The 22164-nt window shown below is 36.2% G+C and overlaps 1 protein-coding gene and 1 pseudogene across 2 annotated transcripts; both read right to left on the minus strand.

Annotated features, from left to right (window-relative positions):
• LOC107586866 (cilia- and flagella-associated protein 221-like) overlaps window positions 1–11657 on the minus strand; it is a 20632-nt pseudogene extending 8975 nt beyond the window's left edge.
• Window positions 11658–12562: 905 nt separating this feature from the next.
• crfb15 (cytokine receptor family member B15) lies at window positions 12563–17860 on the minus strand. 2 transcript variants are annotated; one of them, XM_016274440.1, is made up of 8 exons: window positions 17671–17860; window positions 17147–17324; window positions 15906–16023; window positions 15477–15643; window positions 15216–15370; window positions 14377–14539; window positions 13869–13990; window positions 12563–13154 (listed from the first exon to the last, which is right to left on the minus strand). In XM_016274440.1, the coding sequence occupies exons 2-8, from the start codon at window positions 17280–17282 to the stop codon at window positions 12753–12755; spliced, it is 1263 nt and encodes a 420-aa protein (XP_016129926.1). In that variant the 5' UTR covers window positions 17283–17324; window positions 17671–17860; the 3' UTR covers window positions 12563–12752. The 2 variants fall into 2 exon arrangements, with proteins under 2 accessions (XP_016129926.1, XP_016129927.1); XM_016274441.1 differs by lacking the exon at window positions 17671–17860 and having other exon boundaries at window positions 17147–17332.
• Window positions 17861–22164: the final 4304 nt, after the last annotated feature.

A 22164-nucleotide genomic window follows, 5' to 3' on the forward strand; every position in this document is an offset into this window, starting at 1 on the left:
AGATGAGCTGAAGGCCACTGTCAAAGAAACCTGGGCTTCCATACCACCTCAGCAGTGCTACAAAACTGATCACCTCCATGCCACGCCGAATTGAGGCAGTAATTAAAGCAAAAGGAGCCCCTACCAAGTATTGAGTACATGTACAGTAAATGAACATACTTTCCAGAAGGCCAACAATTCACTAAAAATGTTTTTTTTATTGGTCTTATGAAGTATTCTAATTTGTTGAGATGAATTGGTGGGTTTTTGTTAAATGTGAGCCAAAATCATCACAATTAAAAGAACCAAAGACTTAAACTACTTCAGTATGTGTGCATTGAATTTATTTAATACACAAGTTTCACAATTTGAGTTGAATTACTGAAATAAATGAACTTTTCCACGACATTCTAATTTATTGATATGCACCTGTACTCTCTGTGAGATGTCATGCTGTAAGTGTTTTAACCAGCATTGGTAAATACGAAAAATGTCCTGCAATTTTGCTGCAATGTTCGAAGAAGTTCTTAGGAATTGCTTCTAAGCTTTGTTGTCTAATCTGCAATATCAAAGCTTTGCTTTCATATTATACCAGACACCAAAGCAGAACATCCTTTAATTTGATAAAATGGAGGGTGTTTAAGTATATTTTTAACATGAGAATAAAATGGAGAGTCCCCATTTTAGTCAATCATGTTCAGTTCTTGTATGTGTATTTTTATTCAGCTAATGAAAAATTGTATATGTGCCGGATTAAATAAAGATACTTTAGAAATTTTCCAAACATTTTGTGTTCATAGTAGATTGATTTGTTGGGAAAAAGATCTACAAGTCATCCATACTGTGCAGTTGTGGGCATGATCCTGTTCAGACTTGCCGTTAATGTGACAATCTATGACTTCAGTGTTGGTTCTCCATGGGGGATGGTAGCCTAACAATTAGACCTACCAAACATTAAAGGGTGGTTAAGGAGCTGTGTTGGAAATGCAAACGTTGCAGGTTTGACTCCTGAGAGAAACACGGAGAGACTGACATGTAAAAAGAAATTAGGTATCAGCATCTAAGCATATTTCATATGAAAAAAAGCCTTTTTATGTTTATTGTTTACATTCAGCTTTGAATACTCACTAATTACAAAAAGGTAAATTGGTCATATACTGAGTCATTCAATCAGACTTATTTCAAACATTTTCATGCATTTAATTAGAGATTTGGTTTTTAAAATTGTAATGTACTATATTTTATAAATGTTGTTTTTCCAGGTCCAAAGATTTGAGAGAGTTGATTATGGAAACAGCAAGACATCACATTTATTATTACAAGAACAGCTTGTAATGCGAATAACATGACAACTATCAGGCGTCAACCTACCATGAACTTTGTGCAACACAGGGTGCTAATTAGGCTGCCTTTTCTCCTGTTTGCTATTGTGAGGTAAATGTGGAGGTGAGACCAGTGCAGCAAAACTTGTGGATGAGACTGTCAGACAGAATAGTCTTGAGTGCACAGCAAACTGTAAAATGGGAGCGTGTGCGAGCTTGTCAATGGCTACCGTCAACTGTTTGGTTTCACATTCTTCCAAATATCTTCTTTTGTGTTCAACAGAAGAAAGACACCCATACAGGTTTGGAACAACATGAGAATGAGTAAACAATGACAGAATACATATATATATTTGAACTACAATATATATTTGTGTGTGTACAGTAATCAATAGTGGTGCTCCGATTGATCGGCTACCGATCTCAAGCTGATGACGCGCCAGCCATGAGAGGTTTGGCACGACATGCAGCTGCATGTGTCAGTCTCTGTCGGTGAAATAATTATAATGCTGAAGGTGAGCTACTCACCTTCATATTTCTTCATTAAATAACTTATAAAGTAATTTGAAAACCTTGTGTGAGACGTAATTTCACAAACAGCGTGAGTGAATCACCGCGCGCGCGCTCTCTCTCTCAAAATAGCATGTCTTCAAATCACCACACATCGCTTCTGTCTATAAGCAGCTGCACAGTTGACACAGGAATTGTCACTTGCACAATCGAGGCAGCCACTAAAGTTTATAAATTGCATTACTTTTAATTCTTGCCAGCGTTTAACCATTCAGCGCTCATGCACACTCGCAACGCACACATACAGTATATATATATATATATATATATATATGCAGGGACAGGACGACTGGTTGCAATTGAGGGAAAGATGAATGCGGCCAAGTACAGGGATATCCTGGACGAAAACTTTCTCCAGAGTGCTCAGGACCTCAGACTGGGCCGAAGGTTTATCTTCCAACAAGACAATGACCCTAAGCACACAGCTAAAATAATGAAGGAGTGGCTTCACAACAACTCTGTGACTGTTCTTGAGTGGCCCAGCCAGAGCCCTGACTTAAACCCAATTGAGCATCTCTGGAGAGACCTAAAAATGGCTGTCCACCAACGTTTACCATCCAACCTGACAGAACTGGAGAGGATCTGCAAGGAGGAATGGCAGAGGATCCCCAAATCCAGGTGTGAAAAACTTGTTGCATCTTTCCCAAAAAGACTCATGGCTGTATTAGATCAAAAGGGTGCTTCTACTAAATACTGAGCAAAGGGTCTGAATACTTAGGACCATGTGATATTTCAGTTTTTCTTTTTTAATAAATCTGCAAAAATGTCAACAATTCTGTGTTTTTCTGTCAATATGGGGTGCTGTGTGTACATTAATGAGGAAAAAAAAATAACTTAAATGATTTTAGCAAATGGCTGCAATATAACAAAGAGTGAAAAATTTAAGGGGGTCTGAATACTTTCCGTACCCACTGTATATATATTAATCAATGCATTGCATTTAAAATCAGATGTATATATATATACTGTATATACACACACACACATTGCTCAAACTTGAAATCGGGAACTGATGTTATTAAAGCGGGAAAAGTGACTTGCCAACAAAGTACAAGTTTGCATTATATTTTTTCTAAATTAATGTTTCACTCCAATTATGATCATATAATTTGCAATTAATTTGTTAAGTATATTGATATTTCTATGCATTGCATTTAAAATCAGATAAAAAAATATAACAAACTTGAAATCAAGGACTTCTGTGTATTTAAGCAAGAAAGGCGATTCCCCAAAAATGTAAAACATTTTATTAGTGTTTCCAAATTTTTCACTCATAATATATATTATTAATTATACATATACTGTACATAATAATAACGTGGGTTTAGAAAAAAAAATGTAGTTGAACTCATGAAAAAAATAAGATCCCATACAGATATTGACCATGAAATCTGTTTATGAAGGTACAGTTGCTGTTTCATGTGTCAGACATTTATTGCCATCTGGTGGCTTGTCACTGTATTTTGCTAAAGTCTGCAGGTTTACCTGAGCTGGCCCTTGTATTTCACTGTCCATTGCATTCTTCTAGTTGTGCTTAACAGAACATGAATATACTGTACTTAGTTATGAAGCAATTACTTAAGCATAAAGGCACACATAGATAAACCTAGCATAGATAAAAGTGCTATTTATTGTCACATGATGGGGCACAGCTGACTCTGCCTGTAGATTTCAATTCTTTTAATCTACCCAGCACTTTTGATCCTAGTGTGTTGCTCTGTGTTGACGCCGACGGCTGCTCACGTGCGTCTCTGAGATCAAAAGAGAAAGTTTATCTCACGTTATATTCACCTCACAACCTGAACAACAATGCAAATAATGTGCTGGCCTCATGACCAGATGGTGGAATCAACTTCCCTACATGCAGAACAGACATAAAACTGCCTTTTTGTTTTATGAATTGTTTTATATACTTCACCAATCACCCTGTCTATATGAGGATTATGTGCTACACATATGAAATTTGATGCGATGGTTCTCACCTCGTTGTTGTTTCTGCAGCGTTGACTGCTGCTACTGGAGTTCTGAGACTTGTAGACAAACGAATTACATTTATATTTTTATGCATTTCTATTTATTCAATGATTTGATAACCCATTGTACTAACCCGTTGTCTTCATCTCCATCCTCTTTAATAGATGTAGCTGAAGATCTCTCAGACAGGCCGAACTCTGCCTCAACCATCAAACCACCATGAATCTGTAAGTGCTATCACAAACAATTAACAATGGAGGGTTTATTGAAGCTGGTGGCTAATCTATATTTACACTCCAGATTGAATCTTGTCTCTGATGCTGTCGGGCAGATCCTGAAGAGCTGGAGGAGCTTCCACAGGCATCAGAACGATACTGAAGGGGTCAGACCTAGATAGATAAGAGTTTTGCAAGAGTTGGACTTACTGCATGAGAGGACATGTGTAAAGCAGTGTGTGTGTGTGTGTGTGTGTGTGTGTGTACAATGCTTACAAGCATGGGGCGCAGTCGCTTCTTATAGTTGAAATATTGGATAAAGTGCTCAAGGCCACAGAGGGAAACTTCTTCCATGCCATAATCCCTTTGATTATATCCTGCATTTGATATTTTTAAGAAAATGTTTACAGGGTTTAAAAAAAAATTTCTTAATAAAATTAATGGAATATTATAAAACAAATCCACAATAATTCAATTCCTGGATTCTGATTGTTTCAGGCAGTAATACAACATAGTGCCAGCTATGATATAAAACTTAAAAATCACACTTCTAGACACTTTGTTCTTTGTGAAATTGTTTTAAACTGCGATGTGCAAAATTGTATTTTTGTGTAAATTCTTAACAAACCTTTCTATCTAGAAATTTCTTCTGAGTTGGAGGGACATGCACACCTACGGCATTGCCTTTAGTGACAGTGTATTGTGGCAGTGGACACAGATGAACGTCCAGGTCACACTCCAGGTAAAGCGGAGCTGGTTTGAAGGCATAAACATGTGGTGCAGGATTCTAAATTAAAATAAAAAAGATAGCATTAATTCAAACAAAGACTGAGCCATGTTCAAGCATGTCTTTAAAATGTCCAAATTAAACCTCTGAAGTATATATATATATTAAATTTCCATTAGAGTTTATTTACAGTATTTCAAGTAACATAGGCTTTTAATGGTTTTATTTTTAATTTAATTTAATTAACCCTGCTTTGTTCATAGTATGGACATGGCGTTCTAAGCAGATCATGATAGGTGAAAAAAAAAACCCCACAAAGATCCGGAGAGGGTGAGCGTTGGGTGGTCTGAGGAGTGCTTCAGGAGCACTGAAACTGAGTGTGGGACATAAATCATGATCTGATCCATCATCTTCCTCCTGTTTCTTATCTTCCTCATCTTCACTGAGATCTACAGCTGTACATGTCACCACAGGCAACAGCTCATCCTGTATAAACAATAATTAGATTTGCTGACAGACTTATTTTTAATGCAACCTTTGGATAAAAAAAAACAAAAAAACAATTTGAATGGCTAAAAGTAACCCATAAGCATGTTTACCTGTGCTCCGGTGCGTAATGTCCTACACAGGTCAGGAGGAATAAATGTTGCTGCTGCATCATAAACAGATAATGGCTGATAACCCCTCAGTCTGTAATGCTGGGGGACCTTCAGAAAAAAATTGCAATTCTCATTCTAATTAATATTTCACAACTGGCTGAAACATTAATAAATTAATAATTAAAAGATATTTTGAGAAATGTCTTTGCTTTTGTTTGTTTGCTTGTTTGTTTGTTTTTGTCCATACAATGAAGTCAATGGTAACTAAAACTGTTTGGTTACCCCCATTCTTCCAAATATAATCTTTTGTGTTCAACAGAAGAAACAAAGTCATATAGGTTTGGAGCAACATGAGGGTGAGTAAATGACAATTTTCATTTTTGGGTGAACTATGCATTTTAAATACTATTAAAACAATACTACTATACTATGCTCAGCACCGTTTTGGATTAATAACTGGCTTTCATGTGGCATTTCCTGTTTTTTCTTTGTGACTTGCCACTCAACCATACACACACATAAGAACATCTTTCATGTATTTTCCGCAAATTAAGACATATTACAAAACCACATTTGACATTTCAAGCCAAAGGCTGCCACTTACAGTAATTCAGGAATTTTAGGAAAAATTATAAGACAAAAAATTCCCTTTTAAAAGGTAATGGAGTGGGAAAAAACACTTTCTTCCCGTACCTTTAGACTGAATAATGGAATGGTGAGTTTCATATCCGCTTCAGGCATTCTCACAGGAACATACCCCAATGCATTCACAGCCTGAAAACCACAACACAACTTCATCCTCAATGTCACGAAATATGATTACACATCTCAAATGTTGAACTGAAACTTTTTGGCTATGTTCAAACAGAATGAACCTCTATAAAGCATTTGGATTATATTTACAGTAACTAAAAACATTGAAGTTGTAAAATCACAATTATAAAGTACACAAGCTCTACACAATAACCATAAGCAGTCTCTCACAACTTCATCAGGTCTTCAGGTATAAATGTATTAAAGGTGAAGGGCAGAAGTTTTTCTGGTGTCAGCTTAAAAAGACATGGCTTCTCATCCTCATCTACAACAAAACAATAGAAAAATATCTAAAAAAAAAAATGTATTTAGATGATATGGCTAGTTAAACTAGAACAATGTAAAAGCAATATACACTACTGCTGAAAAGTCTGGGGTAGGTACGATTTTTTTAAATGTCTCTTAGGCTCACCAAAGCCTTCTATTTTGATATATTTATAAATGTAATTCATTCCTGTGACGTCAAAGCTACATTTTCAGCATCATTACTCCAGTCTTCAGTGTTACATGATCCTTCAGAAATCATTCTAATATGCTGATTTGCTGCTCAAGAAACATTTTTTATTATCAATGTTGAAAATATTTTTGTTGTCAGAAGATTTTGTTAGGATTCTTTGATCAATAGAAACTTCAAAAGAACAGCATTTATTTGAAATGTTGAAGTCATTACTGTCACTTTTGATCAATTGAATGTGTCCTTGCTGAAAACAAGTATTATTTTCTTAAAAAAATTCCAGACTCACCTGATTCTTTGTCTCCCTGCAGACTCCTGGTTTTGTGAACAAACTCTTTTAGTGACACCAGTCTCTTGTTCATACGACATTGAAGAACAACCTCAATTAAACAAAACACAGTGTAACATTATTATACTTATTAGTACAGTCAAGTATTTTATTTACAAGCACTGGTAATCAGCACAGCAAGTTGTAAACAAGCAACACAGTAATGTGCTAAATAATAGTTTAACGACATTCAAATTAAATTACATTAAAAAAGCAAAGGCTGAGTTATGAGTTATGTTATCTTTCGAGCAGCCTACTGGAAGAGTCTGAGCGCTCTCTGTCTGACCTCCAGCTGGCCAGTGCCATAGCTGCTGAAAATAGCAGAGCATTCTGGGAGCTGTTGAATAAGTCTTAAAGATATCAATTTTAAGATAATGACTTGAGCTAGATGCTAATATGTACATGCAAAAAGTACTTTATGTGATAAGTGGGTCTGCAGTATCCAGATGCAATTTCATGATATGAGCTTAACATACTCAAAACTATATATTTTCCCACCATCAGTGAAGTACGTACTTGCAATATAAGTATGCAAATTGGGACACAAACTACGTTAAAGATACAGGCTAGAAACAACATGATTTTCAAGATCAACATATATTCAAATATTTCAGTGTCACACTTTCACATACCTGTCCAACATGTCGCAAAATTCTTGAAGAGGCCACTGATTCGCCACTGTATTTTAGCTGAAACGCACATAAAATGCATGAGCATTCAGTGGAAATTGACACAAAATGTTCAATATGAATCAAACCAATACACTCGCTTACTTTGTATGCAGCAAGTGCCTCGTCTTGCTCCTTCAAAATGTTAAGTTTCTGTTCTGTTGAACATGGGTCATCACCCAGATCAACTTGCCTAAGGATAAAACACATTATCAAGGGTTGTCTACTTCACCATAATATCATATTGTTTGCAAACTCAGAATATCTATGTGTCATACATGTTATATAATCACATGGAGCAACACACCAGCAGATATGATTGGTTTTCTCCTTTTGTTGGACCTTCTTTAAAAATGCAGCTTCCTTCATCTCACTTGTCTGGTCTGCAACCTTGGTATAGGACATGGCTTCAATAAATAAAACACAAAGGTATCTTGCATTAAATAAATATAATTTGTGGTCACATCGATTCATATTTGATTAGTTTTATGTTGTTTGACAAATCCAATCCAGATCTGTTCATGTACGGTTTAAAATCTGATTAAATCCGTAAAATTGGATTTCAGTGTTTCGGCCATAACAGTCAGACTATAATTCAAGGCTTTTGTTATTCAGTATATATAACATATTTAACATCATACACACCGCATTGGGTAAGACATGTTGCTGAGAGTCGGGTAAGTGCTGTCATCAGATTTTACTAGAATTACACACAGAGTGATGACACTGACAAGGGCAGCACAAAATAAAGTGGTACATATGAACCTTCATCTCACTTGTCTGGTCTGCAACCTTGGTATAGGACATGGCTTCAATAAATAAAACACAAAGGTATCTTGCATTAAATAAATATAATTTGTGGTCACATCGATTCATATTTGATTAGTTTTATGTTGTTTGACAAATCCAATCCAGATCTGTTCATGTACGGTTTAAAATCTGATTAAATCCGTAAAATTGGATTTCAGTGTTTCGGCCATAACAGTCAGACTATAATTCAAGGCTTTTGTTATTCAGTATATATAACATATTTAACATCATACACACCGCATTGGGTAAGACATGTTGCTGAGAGTCGGGTAAGTGCTGTCATCAGATTTGACTAGAATTACACAGAGTGATGACACTGACAAGGGCAGCACAAAATAAAGTGGTACATATGAGCTAAAGAATGGCCTTAGAAGTTCAGAAAAGCTCCACTGTAAATGGCCATTTTCAGGTCGGGTAACTTGCAAAAGGGGCATGTAATTGGTAGACTATTAAATGGAGCGCTATTTATTATTATCTAAGCTCCACTCTGCTAAAAGGACCAGATTAGATCAGCAGCAATTTCCATGCTGGTCCGGGAAAGTTTTTGATTTAAAGTGCAAGTTTGATGCTGGTGGACCACCATAACTCTTTGTCTTTTGTAGGGGCAAAAACATCACTCTGGTTGACCAATTCCAGTTAAAAAGCTTGGTGGAAACATCAGCATTCCAGCACGCAGATACTGTAGCCTTTGCCAAACTTTAATTTTCTGGGTTTTAGTTCTTAACATGCACCTCAGAGGCCCTCTGGATGAGAAATGGTGTTCTTACCCTCCCGGAGGTCCTTGTATCTCATTTTGTCTTGTGGCTGGAGAAGCATTTTAACAAGTCCTGCATGAGTGGTGACATCTGTGGTGGAAACCTGCAGTTCTTGTGAAATTTATTTTTCTTACAGGTCTTCTTGCCTTAAAAGAGCAAAAACAGAAAATCATGTTCGTATGCATGATGAATCACTTTAATTTAATTTTAATTAGTAGTAGTAGTATTAGTAGTATTACCAACATTGATCATTTCATTATATATTTTTAATCTAATAGACTTGTAATATAGAAATTGCATACTTTAAACAATAACACAGTTAAAAGCTTTGCAGGCTTATGAGTGTAATTCTGTGTATGTGTTTCCCACATTTGATGGCTTACAGGTTATATGGTCAATTCAAATTCAATTCAATAAGCTCAGTGCAAACAATAAAATTAAATTTGTGATTCAGTCTCCCACAAACCTTTCTGCTACTGCTTTTAATGGGCCGAAATGAAACTGACCTAAGCTAATTCAAATTCCTGCATCTGTACAGCTTAAAACTTTTCAAACCCTGTTGAAAAAACCAGCACAACCTTTTTTTGGATTCTGGTTGTCTTGCTCAGCTTGAAAGACCAATATTTTTGCTGGTGAACAGCATGGCTTGGCTTGTCCTCCAGTAAGATAAACACCAAACTAGCAATGAAATGCATGGTGATTAAAGCTGATCTTTTCAAAATTGACACAAGTTTCAGAATACCTTCTCCAAGGAGGGAGTCGTTTTAAGTTTATAATGGGAAGTAATAGCCGGAGATTTTCCTTCAGAAGTCTTCTGCTCTTCAACCAAATTATCATCATCCTCGCATGTCCATCAGGTTTACTGAGGCACAGAAAACACAAATGCCATTAATGTTTGTGCAAAAAACATCTGATCATTAAGGCTGTTGCTATGTGGTTGCTAAAGTGCTATGAGTGTTTTGAACATATTGCATTTGGCATTGCTATCGCACTGCAATCTTTAAAGGGGACATTGAATGAAATTTTCACTTTTTTTTTATAGCTTTTTTTGCTTTTAGTTAGATTTCTGAAGTGTTTGCCAGCTCAGAAAAGCTGAAAAGAAAACACGGTTATCATCATCCTCGCATGTCCATCAGGTTTACTGAGTCACAGAAAACACAAATGCCATTAATGTTTGTGCAAAAAACATCTGATCATTAAGGCTGTTGCTATGTGGTTGCTAAAGTGCTATGAGTGTTTTGAACATATTGCATTTGGCATTGCTATCGCACTGCAATCTTTAAAGGGGACATTGAATGAAATGTTCACTTTTTTTATAGCTTTTTTTGCTTTTAGTTAGATTTCTGAAGTGTTTGCCAGCTCAGAAAAGCTGAAAAGAAAACACGCAGCCAGTTTGTTATGGGCTGTCTGAGTCTGAAAAGGTGTCATCCAGTGAGCTGTTTCAATCTGCAGCCAGTTTCTATGTAGATAGCTAGCTAACTGAATAAAGCAGTTTAAAACAGGACTACCATCTCAATGGTCCTAAAACGTGCTTTATTTTCTTTATGAAAAACATTATGTATTTATAAGCAAAAAAGAAAACAATAATAATGAAATACAGCCTAAACATTTCTTGACTGTTTGAGTTCAGTACTAAAATATTCTGTAATATTATAGGTTGATGGTTACCTTTTTGGTGTACTTAATTTGGAAATGCTTTGTCAAAGGGGGTGCAATGTGAACACTGAGCACCTCCGAGGATACATTGCCGAGTTTCTTGGGGAAAACAACAACGACAGCTTTTTACATTACATCATATTCCTCCCCTTCTGTAATGTTTCTTTCAGTAACAACATGAAAAGTTTCCCTCTGACCACAGAGTACTATGTGCAAATTTCTCCAGTGAAAACTTTTTGAATCGATGAATCTTTTTGTTTTAGATCAACGACACAAACGATAAGTCACATTGTATGACCATTACATGAGCCATGTAAACATTCCACAAAACTTTTCACACACAAAAAATGAATTCTATTCCTTTTTAGCGAGAAGTGAAAAACCAACCAGAATCTTCCTGTAATCCTTTCCTACTTCAAAGCCACTGAAATGCAGTTCTAATGCTTCAGCCTGAACTACACTGTTACACTTCAGTTTGGCAAACACCCCTGAAAAATAAACATACAAAGACACAATAATAAACATACAAAGAATTATATATCAATGTGAAATTACATAAGTCTATCAGTTTCATAAGATAACAGTAATGTTCGTGGCCAGTTAGACAGCTACAGGCATAATGTTTAAGAAACAAACATTTGAAAAAGTGGTCTCACTAGTTTCCAGAAGGTGATGGGGGACATTTCCACTCTTTCTGGTGTCCTCCAGTAGCTGGCTGAGAGGAAGCAGGGTTTTTTTTCTTTACACTCCTGGAGTAAGTCTCAGGGGCAGAATGAACCACCTCCATGCCAGCTGGACTTTACAGAGATTCTTTATCATAACAAATAATCCACAGCTGTGAACTGATAGTTGACATGCCATTCAAGCAGTGTCCTTCAGTGTGACATTCAGCACTTTGTCATGTACTCTTGTAAACAACATTTTTCAAATTCTTGTATAATGTGAGTTTTAATGTTCTCATATTAACTGAGAGACTACATGGAATATAGAATAGTCATATAAACATTTTAACCTAAAGTCTTGTTGTTTAATTGAAAAAATGTCCATGTTATTTTATTACTCCTTATATCCACTAGTATTTACCATTTTATAGTTTTGTGGATGTCCCATCTCTCCTACTTAGCTTTACAGCTTTAACACATTTATGGAATTTCTATTCATATTATCTCTCCTGGACTGACAACACCGCAGCACTGGCCAAGAAAGCACAGCAGCGTCTCTACTTCCTCCGCAAACTGAGAAGAGCCAGAGCCCCGGCCCCCATCATGTGCACCTTCTACAGAGGCACCATCGAGAGCATCCTGACCAGCTGCATCACTGTGTGGTATGGCGCCTGCAACGCATCCTGCCGCAAGACACTTCAACGCATAGTGAGAGCATGACTTGACTTGACTTGACTTGACTTGACTTGACTTGATATTAGAGCAAATAACGGAGGAAATGTCCCATGAACGGTTTGTTTTTAAAACCGTACCGGAAGTCAGAAACCAAATGATCATGTTTTTCATGAAACCAAAAAAAGGGGCAAAATATTTTCTAGACCTAAATGAAATTGATTAAAAATATAAAAAATGTCAAGTTAACAATTACATAACATAAGAATGTGTAAAGTTTAGTTCTAACAAAATGATACAACTATGCTATAATTAAATTAACTGGGCCAACAACATTTATTATGATATATTTCACTATTTTACAACAACAATACAACCATTTATAGGCATACAATGATATCAATTTCTCAGAAAGTACATTCAATTATTAGCATGAGTAAACAATGCAAGAAATTATATACAACAGACAGCCATTGCACCACTGCATAGAGTTATACATATATACATAACAAATATAAATTATATAGTTGCGGCAGTCAAGATCATTCTTAAGTAAATAAGTTCATCTCAGCTTGTTGATAATGGTGGGGTTCAGAGCTTGCGCCAGCTATGTTGTAGTAACAAGGCTGAGTGCTAGTGGAGCCTCTGAAGCAGGGTTTGTTTAAATTAGTAAATAATGAGTTTTTCAAGCATAAGGGATAGAGATGGTTAGGGTAAAAAGCAGGTGCAGGATTCATGTGCATCAGGAGTTTGTAGTCCTCTTCCACCTCTTGAATTGGGGCGAGAAGAGACGGCAACCCACACTCCTTGTCCTCTGAGATCTTGTTTTTCTCGCTGAGCTCTTCATATAGATGGTGCTCAGATATGGTACTGATTTTATCATGCTGTTCTTTCTGGTGTGTAGAATGTTGGGTTGCCTCAGCATTCCAAAATGATGGCACGAATAGATTCTACAAAGAAATATATGTTAAATATATGGTTTGTAAGCAATATTGTTACTGTTAACAAACAATTTTTTAAGTGATTGAAATAAAGCTGAAACTTAAATGAAAATTATAAAGGTTGCCTAGAAACAACTGCTAGCAAATTTCACAAACAATCACAAAGACATATCAAATAACACATTGAATAAAAATGAAATTCTGAAGTAGAAAACCTGAAATGGTATTTTCTTGTAAAATGTACTCCAACAATCTTTTTTTTTAACGACTGAATTTTTTGTACTGTGTAGAAAAGAAATAGCAAGTAATAGGCTGAATGAAACATGACATTTTGAAGTAGAAAAATTGAAATATTCTTTAAGTATTGAAAATACGTACGTATTTTCATGTCAAATGTACTTTAATAAACTTCGTTTTATTTATAGCTTAATTTTTTTTACAGTGCAGCTGAAACATGTTTAAGTTGAAGTACAACATTTTCTAAAACTAAATCGTGCAGAAATGTTAGGAGAAAAAAAACAAAAATGACAAAAGCACTAAAACTAAAAACAATCTTACTAAAACAAATCAAAAGGAATACTGAAAATATAAAAATAAAGCTAATTCAAAATCTCAAATTCCATTTAATTAAAAAATAACAGTTTTTTTTATGGTCAGATAAGAAAAGTTGTGTGCGTTACACATCTATATATAATGCGTAGTGGATTCACATGAGATGTATACCTTGAGAAGTTCTGGTAGTTTGGTTTTCGGGTACAGGAATCTGTACACTTTATAGATCAGCCAGGCGGCCAGGATTGCCAGAGGAAGAAGGATGGCAGCAACAATCACACAGCTGATGAGCACTAATGCAAACACACAGAGAGAGAAAGATTGGCACCTTGGAATTCACCTTGAAGCTTCTCAATAGGAAACTATTCTTTTGAGTCACTTGAATTATTGATTAAAAAAAACGTTGCTTCTTGAATCTGCTCTCCTGAATGAATGCATACTTTGTCAATTTGACCCAATACATTTTAATTAAGGCATAATTTGTTAATAGAAATTACACTGTAAAGCACAACATTATGTATACTTTTATATAATTTTAGATTGCATACCATACTATTAACTACTTTACACTTACACTCTATTTGAATCTTATTGAATAGATTATTGTATGATTATTGCTTAATTGATTTATCGCAGGGTTGATTGAAATACTTTGAGTCACAGGTGAAGAAACACTTACCAGGTATGTTAGTCACACATACGGCAGAACTGAACGGTTTGACATTTCTGTAGCCTTTGGGAACCAACATAGCCTGTGCACAATATCTGCTCCAGGAATGTAGTCCTTTAATACTCAGTTTAACATAATCTTCATTGGTTTCGGCAACCTTCTTCTCCATTGCCTACAGGGACAAAGTTCATCTTATGATTATTGAAGATATTTATTTTTGATATTTTATATTACATAAAACAGTGTGAGAAAACTGGAAATAGATTATTTTCTGTTCATTATATGTAATGGTGATACTCATAAAAAAGTTAATAAATACTTAAAATTGTCTATTTATCAATCCAGCATGAACCATTCACTTGTATTAGTCAATAAAAATATACAGTATATGTATAGAGAGAGAGAGAGATAGTTAACATGCTGAAATCCAATGTTATTTTAGAATCATTGAGATACTGTTAGTTTTTATTAATATTTAGAATTAGTTTTTCCTTTGTATATTTTCATTTTAATTTAAAAGGTGGAGTAATTTTACTGCAATTTACTTTTATAGTTTTTTCTTATTTCTTTTCTATAGTTTTTAATAATTCTTATTTCAGTTATGGTACGTCAAGTTAAACTAAACAAAAATGAGAAATTAATTGGCAACTAACTGAAACGGTTTTTAATATTTCACTTAATTTCAGTTAACATTAATTTTTTTTCTTTCAAGTACATAAGCATAATCATATACCTTAACTTGCACATGAGCAGAAGTGTATAACAAAGATGTCTGAGGATTCAAAACTTTCAAAAAAAAAAAAAAAAAACAATTCCACTGTTACAGAAGGATATATGCATTTTTATACCTCCTCTTCGAAGCCTTCGGTCCAGTATCTGATGATGTAGGACACTTGTGAAAACACGTCTGCAAGTTTGCCCACTTTCAGCATTGGAGCTTGGACATGCACATCCAAGGTATTATTTTGGATGACAAGATGCACAGTAGGGGGTCCTATGATAGCTACAGGGGAGCAAAGTAGTTCATATAATTATTATTGATGAAAATTATTTTGACTTAAAAACACAACAGAGTCTATAGTGGAAACTTAGAGCTGATTCTCACTTACAGTGCTTATATGGTGAAAATTTGTCTGTATTAACCCACTCAGAGAACAGCCCCTGATCCTCTGCCCGCACTTGAAAAATATAGCTCCCAAATACAGATGGCAGTATTCCTACATCACATTTCAGCTCTTTGGTGTTCACACAGAGGGAAAAGTCATTTTTTCTCAGGCTGCAAGGACAGGATAACAAACACAACAGACACAATATTTACGTAAGCATGCAAGGCAAATGTGTTATTCATGCAAGTAGAATAGGCCTATTCTTTTCAACTTCTGCAAAACCTCAGAAGTATGAGATTCCAGCAGAACAATAGTTCAGTGACTTTTAGCTAGTTATGGTAGGTATATTTCATAATGGCATGCATGCATTTGTCGCTAGTTTATTTTTTCTTCTATATTGGAGTATTTAAGATGTATTTCGAGTGTATTTACATATATCTTGCCGTGTATGTCACGTTACTCATGGGATTGTGTGGAGATGTCCATTCAACAACTGCAGCCATATTGACGGAGGTCACCTTCACATTCTGGGGTGCAGCCACTTTTGCTTCTAAAGTAAAACAGTATAACCAATGTCAGTAATACATCTGATAATGCAGTTTTATAAAGAATTATGTAATATATAAAGTACTCCATAATGTATTTGGATTAAGTATTATAAAGTATATAAAGTACTACGAGAGTCCAAACAGCTGATAAAAACATCAAAAACAAATCCATCAAGAAGTTTTTAACTTCAAATCATTGCTTCTGGCTAAAAAGTGGTGCACTAAATGCAATATTGCTTTCTCCAATGAAAAAGTCATCTCCTCTGAATCAGGAGAGAAATATGCACAGATGAAGCACCATTTAAAAACAGTTTTAAAGAAAAACGTAGAAGGATTTTGATGTAAGAGGACAACGGGTGTTATTATAGACTCATATTTTGGACAGAAGCAATGGTTTAAATGCTTTAATGCTGGATTTATTTCTTACAAACACAAGTCGTGAGGGGAACTTTTCCCTTTTCATATTCAATAGGTCCACAAGAAATACTGCTATGATCTGTGACAGTCGTAAATACATGTATCTTTAAGTAAAACATGCATCTTTGTGCAACATATTTACACTTTGTGCAACATCTGTGTTTCCTCTCTGCTACCCACCAGTGGGTCGTGACCCAGTTTGAAACCCACTGCACTAAATAACATTTCTGACGAAATGGCATCCGCAAACAAATAATGCTATTGACAGAATTAACTTTAAAAGTTACTTTTAATCAGTTACTGTCAGATTGGTGTTTGGTGGATGTGTGAAGCCAGTTCACACAGGCATCCTATAGCAGAGGAACCACAGGTGTAGTTCATCACATTAACTATGTTAATGTTCCACTAACCTTTGACAACCAGTGTCAGTTTTACCATTTCAAACATATGTACTATATATTTTGCTTGGAAAGTGTACTTTGTTCTATATATAGACATTCATACATTTTAAAGAGTCTAAATACTTTTGGGACCCTAATTAATGCACCTTGGAGATGAGCATTTAAAAAAAATATCAATTTACACTAGTATCATAAAATTTTGTAATGGTCAAATTAAAATAATAAATAGAAAATTTTTTGTCATCATTTGACTTCAAATGGTTACCTAAAATTAATAATCAATCATAAATAAGCAAGCAATACTCACCAGCATAGGTGGGGTGAACATCCTTTGTCACAAAGAATATGAGAGCCAACAGACTGAGTTTCACAAACATGACTGACAACATCACTGATGGAGCAAGCAGTAGCAGGGATCTTTTAAACCAGTGTCTGTTTGTCATGTGCTCAAGAGGAACAGGAGCAATATGACTCAACAGCTTCCTCTTTGAGATGGGATAATTAAAAAAAAAAAAAACTTGTCACAACAGACGAAAGTCATGAAGGATAAAAATGCTGAGAACTAGTAAAACAGTATTTATTTTTGTGCATTTGCATTTTTTTTTTCTTCAAATGTTGGCATTGATATAATTGATATTCTAATTTACATGCAGATTGACAAACATTTTTTTCATGGAATTTTTTTTTTTAAACCAATAATTTATATTGCGTTTATATAGAGATTCATTCTTGGAAAGTAAAATGTATGACTACCAGGGGGAAAACAGGGAAACTCTACTGTGGTTTGGAAATAAACAGGCTCAACACTATAATGGTTACTGTGTTACTTACCTCACCATTCAATTACAGAAGTGTGAAGCATTTATGTAGTTCAAAATGCAGCTGCTAGAATTCTTACTAAGTCAAGAAAATCCAATCATAAAACCCCTGTTACGTGCCGGTATGTAGCCTATTGTTTTGATATCTCTTTTTCTGCTTTTACTTTCACTTTTATAGTGCCATACCATTGATCCACGCACGACACCTGTTCCCCGTGATCACCTGACGTTTGTTGACCCTCTGTAGATTTCATCCTAAAAGTGTATGTAGGCACAAACGTTTTCAGATTCCTCCCCGAAATCACCAAAAATAAGAGCTTACAACTAGTTTTACTATGCATAACCTCATCTGCATATCATTTCTATGCATATTCCCATCCATGTGACACCATGTTTAACACTGTTAAAGGTACAAGACATTAAGGAAAAACTCATCAAAAATTATGCAAAAACACATTTTATTTTAGTTATTTGAGATGTTATAATTGTTCTCTATTTGTGTTAAAATAGATTAAACAATAATTGGGGGGGCCTGTCATCAGAGTGGGTGGGCCTGTGCCCGTCAGGCCCATCCGCTGCCTACACCCCTGCCTATAGCACTTCTCGCTGTCATTAAAACATAACATACCACAGGGAAAGTAATCAAGCGCATCCACTACAAATAGGCTATGTCTAAATTCATATAATTTTGGTTTAAAGCTGCAGGCCGTAAGTTTTGCCTCTTTGTCGCCATCTCTGTTTGGAAACCTGGAATTGCAGCTGTGTGCGGAATTATCTAGCTTGCGTGGGTTGTGAGTGGGCGCGGTTCCAGTGCAGATAAATCTAATGTTCTGAAGAGTATGTGTGGCAGTCAGTCACCGCACCGGTGTGGATATTTACTGTACTTCGCAAGCACAGATTCTAGCCTGTCTTGGAATATGACCCAAATAAGATTTCACCGTATATTGCCATCTGAACAAGTAACAAGTTTGCCACGTTTGTTCTGACCAACTGAGGAAAAAAGCATTACCATAAATCTTACTACCAATGGTGATTAAATCTAAAGATTGGTTAGCTCATATCACATCAAACCATTCAAATTATTATTATTGTTATACTTTATTCTCAAATTATTAATGTTAACAACATCAGCATTGGCGACTATGAGTATGTGTGTATTAGTGTGTAGATTTCAGTTTCTGCACAGTCTAATCTAATTGTCATACTCTTCGAATTTCATATTAAAGGGGTCATATGATGCGATTTCAAGTTTTCCTTTCTCTTTGGAGTGTTACAAGCTCTTGGTGCATAAAGAAGATCTGTAAAGTTGCAAAGACTAAAGTCTCAAATCCAAAGAGATATTCTTTATAAAAGTTAAGAGTCAGCCCCACCTACCTAAAACGGCTCGTTCTAACCCCCCCCCCCCCACATATCTACATCCCTATGTGGAAATATTAGCATAACGCCACCCAAATGTGCACGCAAAGAAAGGCGGCGTGGTTTCAGAAAGTAGTGTTGATGTAGCCATGTCAGGGAGACGGTGTGTGTTTCAGTGCGAAAGCAAAAGCACTTTTTATTTGGCCTTTCGGAAGTAGATGCAATTAGGAATCTTTGGTTAAGATTTATTTACAACAGAACAGCACAACCCAGATGTTCGAATTTGTGCAACGCATTTTATGGACGACAGTTTTTTGAACCTAGAAGAGTACAAGGCTGGCTGTGCACTAAGGGTATTTCTAAAAAAGGGTAAATTCCGACTTTGCTATGACAATCTGGCGCTTCTGAATCAGCGACTGTAAGTATGTTTTGTTATTAGTTTAAGTATTTGCTATTGACTGTTCAAATGCCGAGTTTTGCGCAGCACAGACTAACTCGTTGTGTGTGAGGGGAACAGGGTCACATCACAGGAGAGTGAACTGCCTGTCAGAAATCATAGCACGTCAGCTGTCTTAACCGCAGCTTGTGTACTGCATCATCACGGTGTCTGTCACACGACTCTGTTGCCCTTTCGGGCTTGAACTGATGGTAAAACTAACGACATTATTAACTGTCTTGATATTTACTTTGAAAGCTGAAGCTCGCGATTATGGTAAGGGACGTTACATTTCCGATGCGTGCTTGTGGTGTTCGGCCAATCACAATGCACTGGGTCAGCTGGCCAATCAGAGCAGACTGCGCTTGTCAAAGGATGGGGCTTTGTTGAAAACGACGCGTTTGAGAGGCGGGCATAGAGGACCTACAATAATGTACAGTATTTGAAAAATAATGTGTTTTTTGAACATTAAAGCATGTCAACATATTTTGTTACACCAAATAATGATCTTTAAAATAGCATCATATGACCCCTTTAAGAAATTATTTTAACCCAAAAAGCAAATTATGCTCCCTTCGAACTGGTTTTCTTTAAAATACAAATCTTTGTAATCCCAGGCTATCTGTAATCAGAAGCACATTTATAACTGGAATATAATTTAATTTCATTCACATGTGTTTCATAAACACAATCCTTTCTGGATTACAATCCGCCATCAAAATGATACATTTAATTATTCTGGCTGCTGTGAGAAAAGGCTATAAACGATCGGCCACTTGCAGGATCCTCACATGCGATAGCCTACTAGCCTGGACAACTTCTTTATGTTTACAGACGTGACGTAATGACGCAGTGCCATGCTCGAATTTCCCGCGAAAACCTACCCGTACCAATCAAATTAGAAAACATTATTATAAACTAATCCTTGTGAATCGGGCTAAAGTAAGGTGAGAGTTTTGAACACTGGCTGGTTATGTACTTGCTCAAATATTGATTCGGATAATTTTTAACCAAAAAAGTTATGGACTGCAGCTTTAACTTCTGCATAATGACTTTATATAATTTCAGTGCTTATCTCCATTAATGAGAGTGGAATATTTAATGTAAATGCATATGATGAAATGAAAACAGTTTCAAATCGTTGTTTACGTCATTATTTTTCTCTCTCCAGGAAAAAAAATCCGTACGCATGGGTCAGAGTTTGCGTGCAGGTGTGCAAATTTTCCCGTCAAGTTTGTTTTTTATAAATCCCACCTTTACGCAACGGTTATAAATGAGGCCCCAGGTGAGCTGAAGCAGGTTGGAAATACAATTTTCAGGACAGTGGGTCCCCCAGGAGTAGGGTTGAAGACCTAGGATTTAAAAAGTATGTAAAACTGACTTTTTAAAGTTAGCCTAATTATCAGATGCTTTCTAGAAGACACGCTCTTTAAAAGACATCTTTGAGATGTGTGTATGCTAGCTGGGGTATTCAAGGTTAGGGAAGAGGACAGGCAAGCAAGTCACGTGATATAGCCTACATTGTGTTTGTATTAGAAACTTTTCCTCGAGTAGCCTAAATGATGAGTGTTGCCATGATGGTTTCAAACTTCCGATTGTATGCTGTCCTGCTCTGGCCTCTTTAGAAACCCATGTTAAAACAGGGTTAAAAAAAAGCAACTGAATTAATAGAACTTTCTGAACATTGCTGAAAACGTAATGTAGAAACGTTCATTTTCTGCAAAGCTGCTGAAACGATACTCTAAAAAATGCTGGGTTGTTTCAACCCAACTTTGGGTCAAATATGGACTAACCCAACTAGTGGGTTAAATTTTTAAAACCCAAAAGATGGGTTAGTCCATATTTGACCCAAAGTTGGGTTGAAACAACCCAGCATTTTTTAGAGTGTAGGTATTGTGAAAAGCAATATACAAATATATGTGAATTGAATTAAAGGGGTCATATTATGCTGCTAAAAAGAACATTATTTGGTGTATTTGGTGTAATGAAATGTGTTCATGCGGTTTAAAGTTAAAAAAACACATTATTTTCCACATACTGTACATTATTGTTTCTCCTCTATGCCCCGCCTTTTTGAAACACGTCGATTTTTACGAAGCTCATCGGTCTGAAAAGCGAGGTGTGCTCTGATTGGCCAGCTATCCAGTGCGTTGTGATTGGCCGAATACCTCAAGTGTGTGACGGAAATGTTACGACCCTTACCATACTGCGATGCCGTGTCCCAGCCGGAGCGACGAGACAAAAAAATTAAAACCCATTACAAACGAGGCATTTGTTGCATCCAGTGGGAACATAATTACTGATTATAATGACTTGTACTGTCTTTTTACACGTTGCGTTGCATCGCGCCGCGTATACATAAAACCCTGTCTGCTTTCTCTTGCGCACTCTCGCTCTCTCTCGGACACACTCGGCCTCACTGGCGAACTGTCACTCTCTCTCTCTCCGCGTTCGCTTCACTTTTGTCCAGCCCGGTGCCTCATAGGTGAAAGCCGATCCAGCGATCCACAGCACTAAGTTGATGTATTTCCTCAGCGACCAGCACGGATCAGCTCTAGGCATGAAGAAGCAGATATCGTCCTCTTTTGGAAGACCAAACAAAATAGTTTCGCTTTCACAACGAAGCACACAGCACCTTCACGACATGGCGGCAGCGGCAACAATACTACAGCGAGAATAAAAGTTACGCCTTCTTTCTTTGCGTGAACATTTGGG

Source organism: Sinocyclocheilus grahami, unplaced genomic scaffold (assembly GCF_001515645.1).
Source record: "Sinocyclocheilus grahami isolate Dianchi unplaced genomic scaffold, SAMN03320097.WGS_v1.1 scaffold86.1, whole genome shotgun sequence".
NCBI lineage: Eukaryota > Metazoa > Chordata > Actinopteri > Cypriniformes > Cyprinidae > Sinocyclocheilus > Sinocyclocheilus grahami.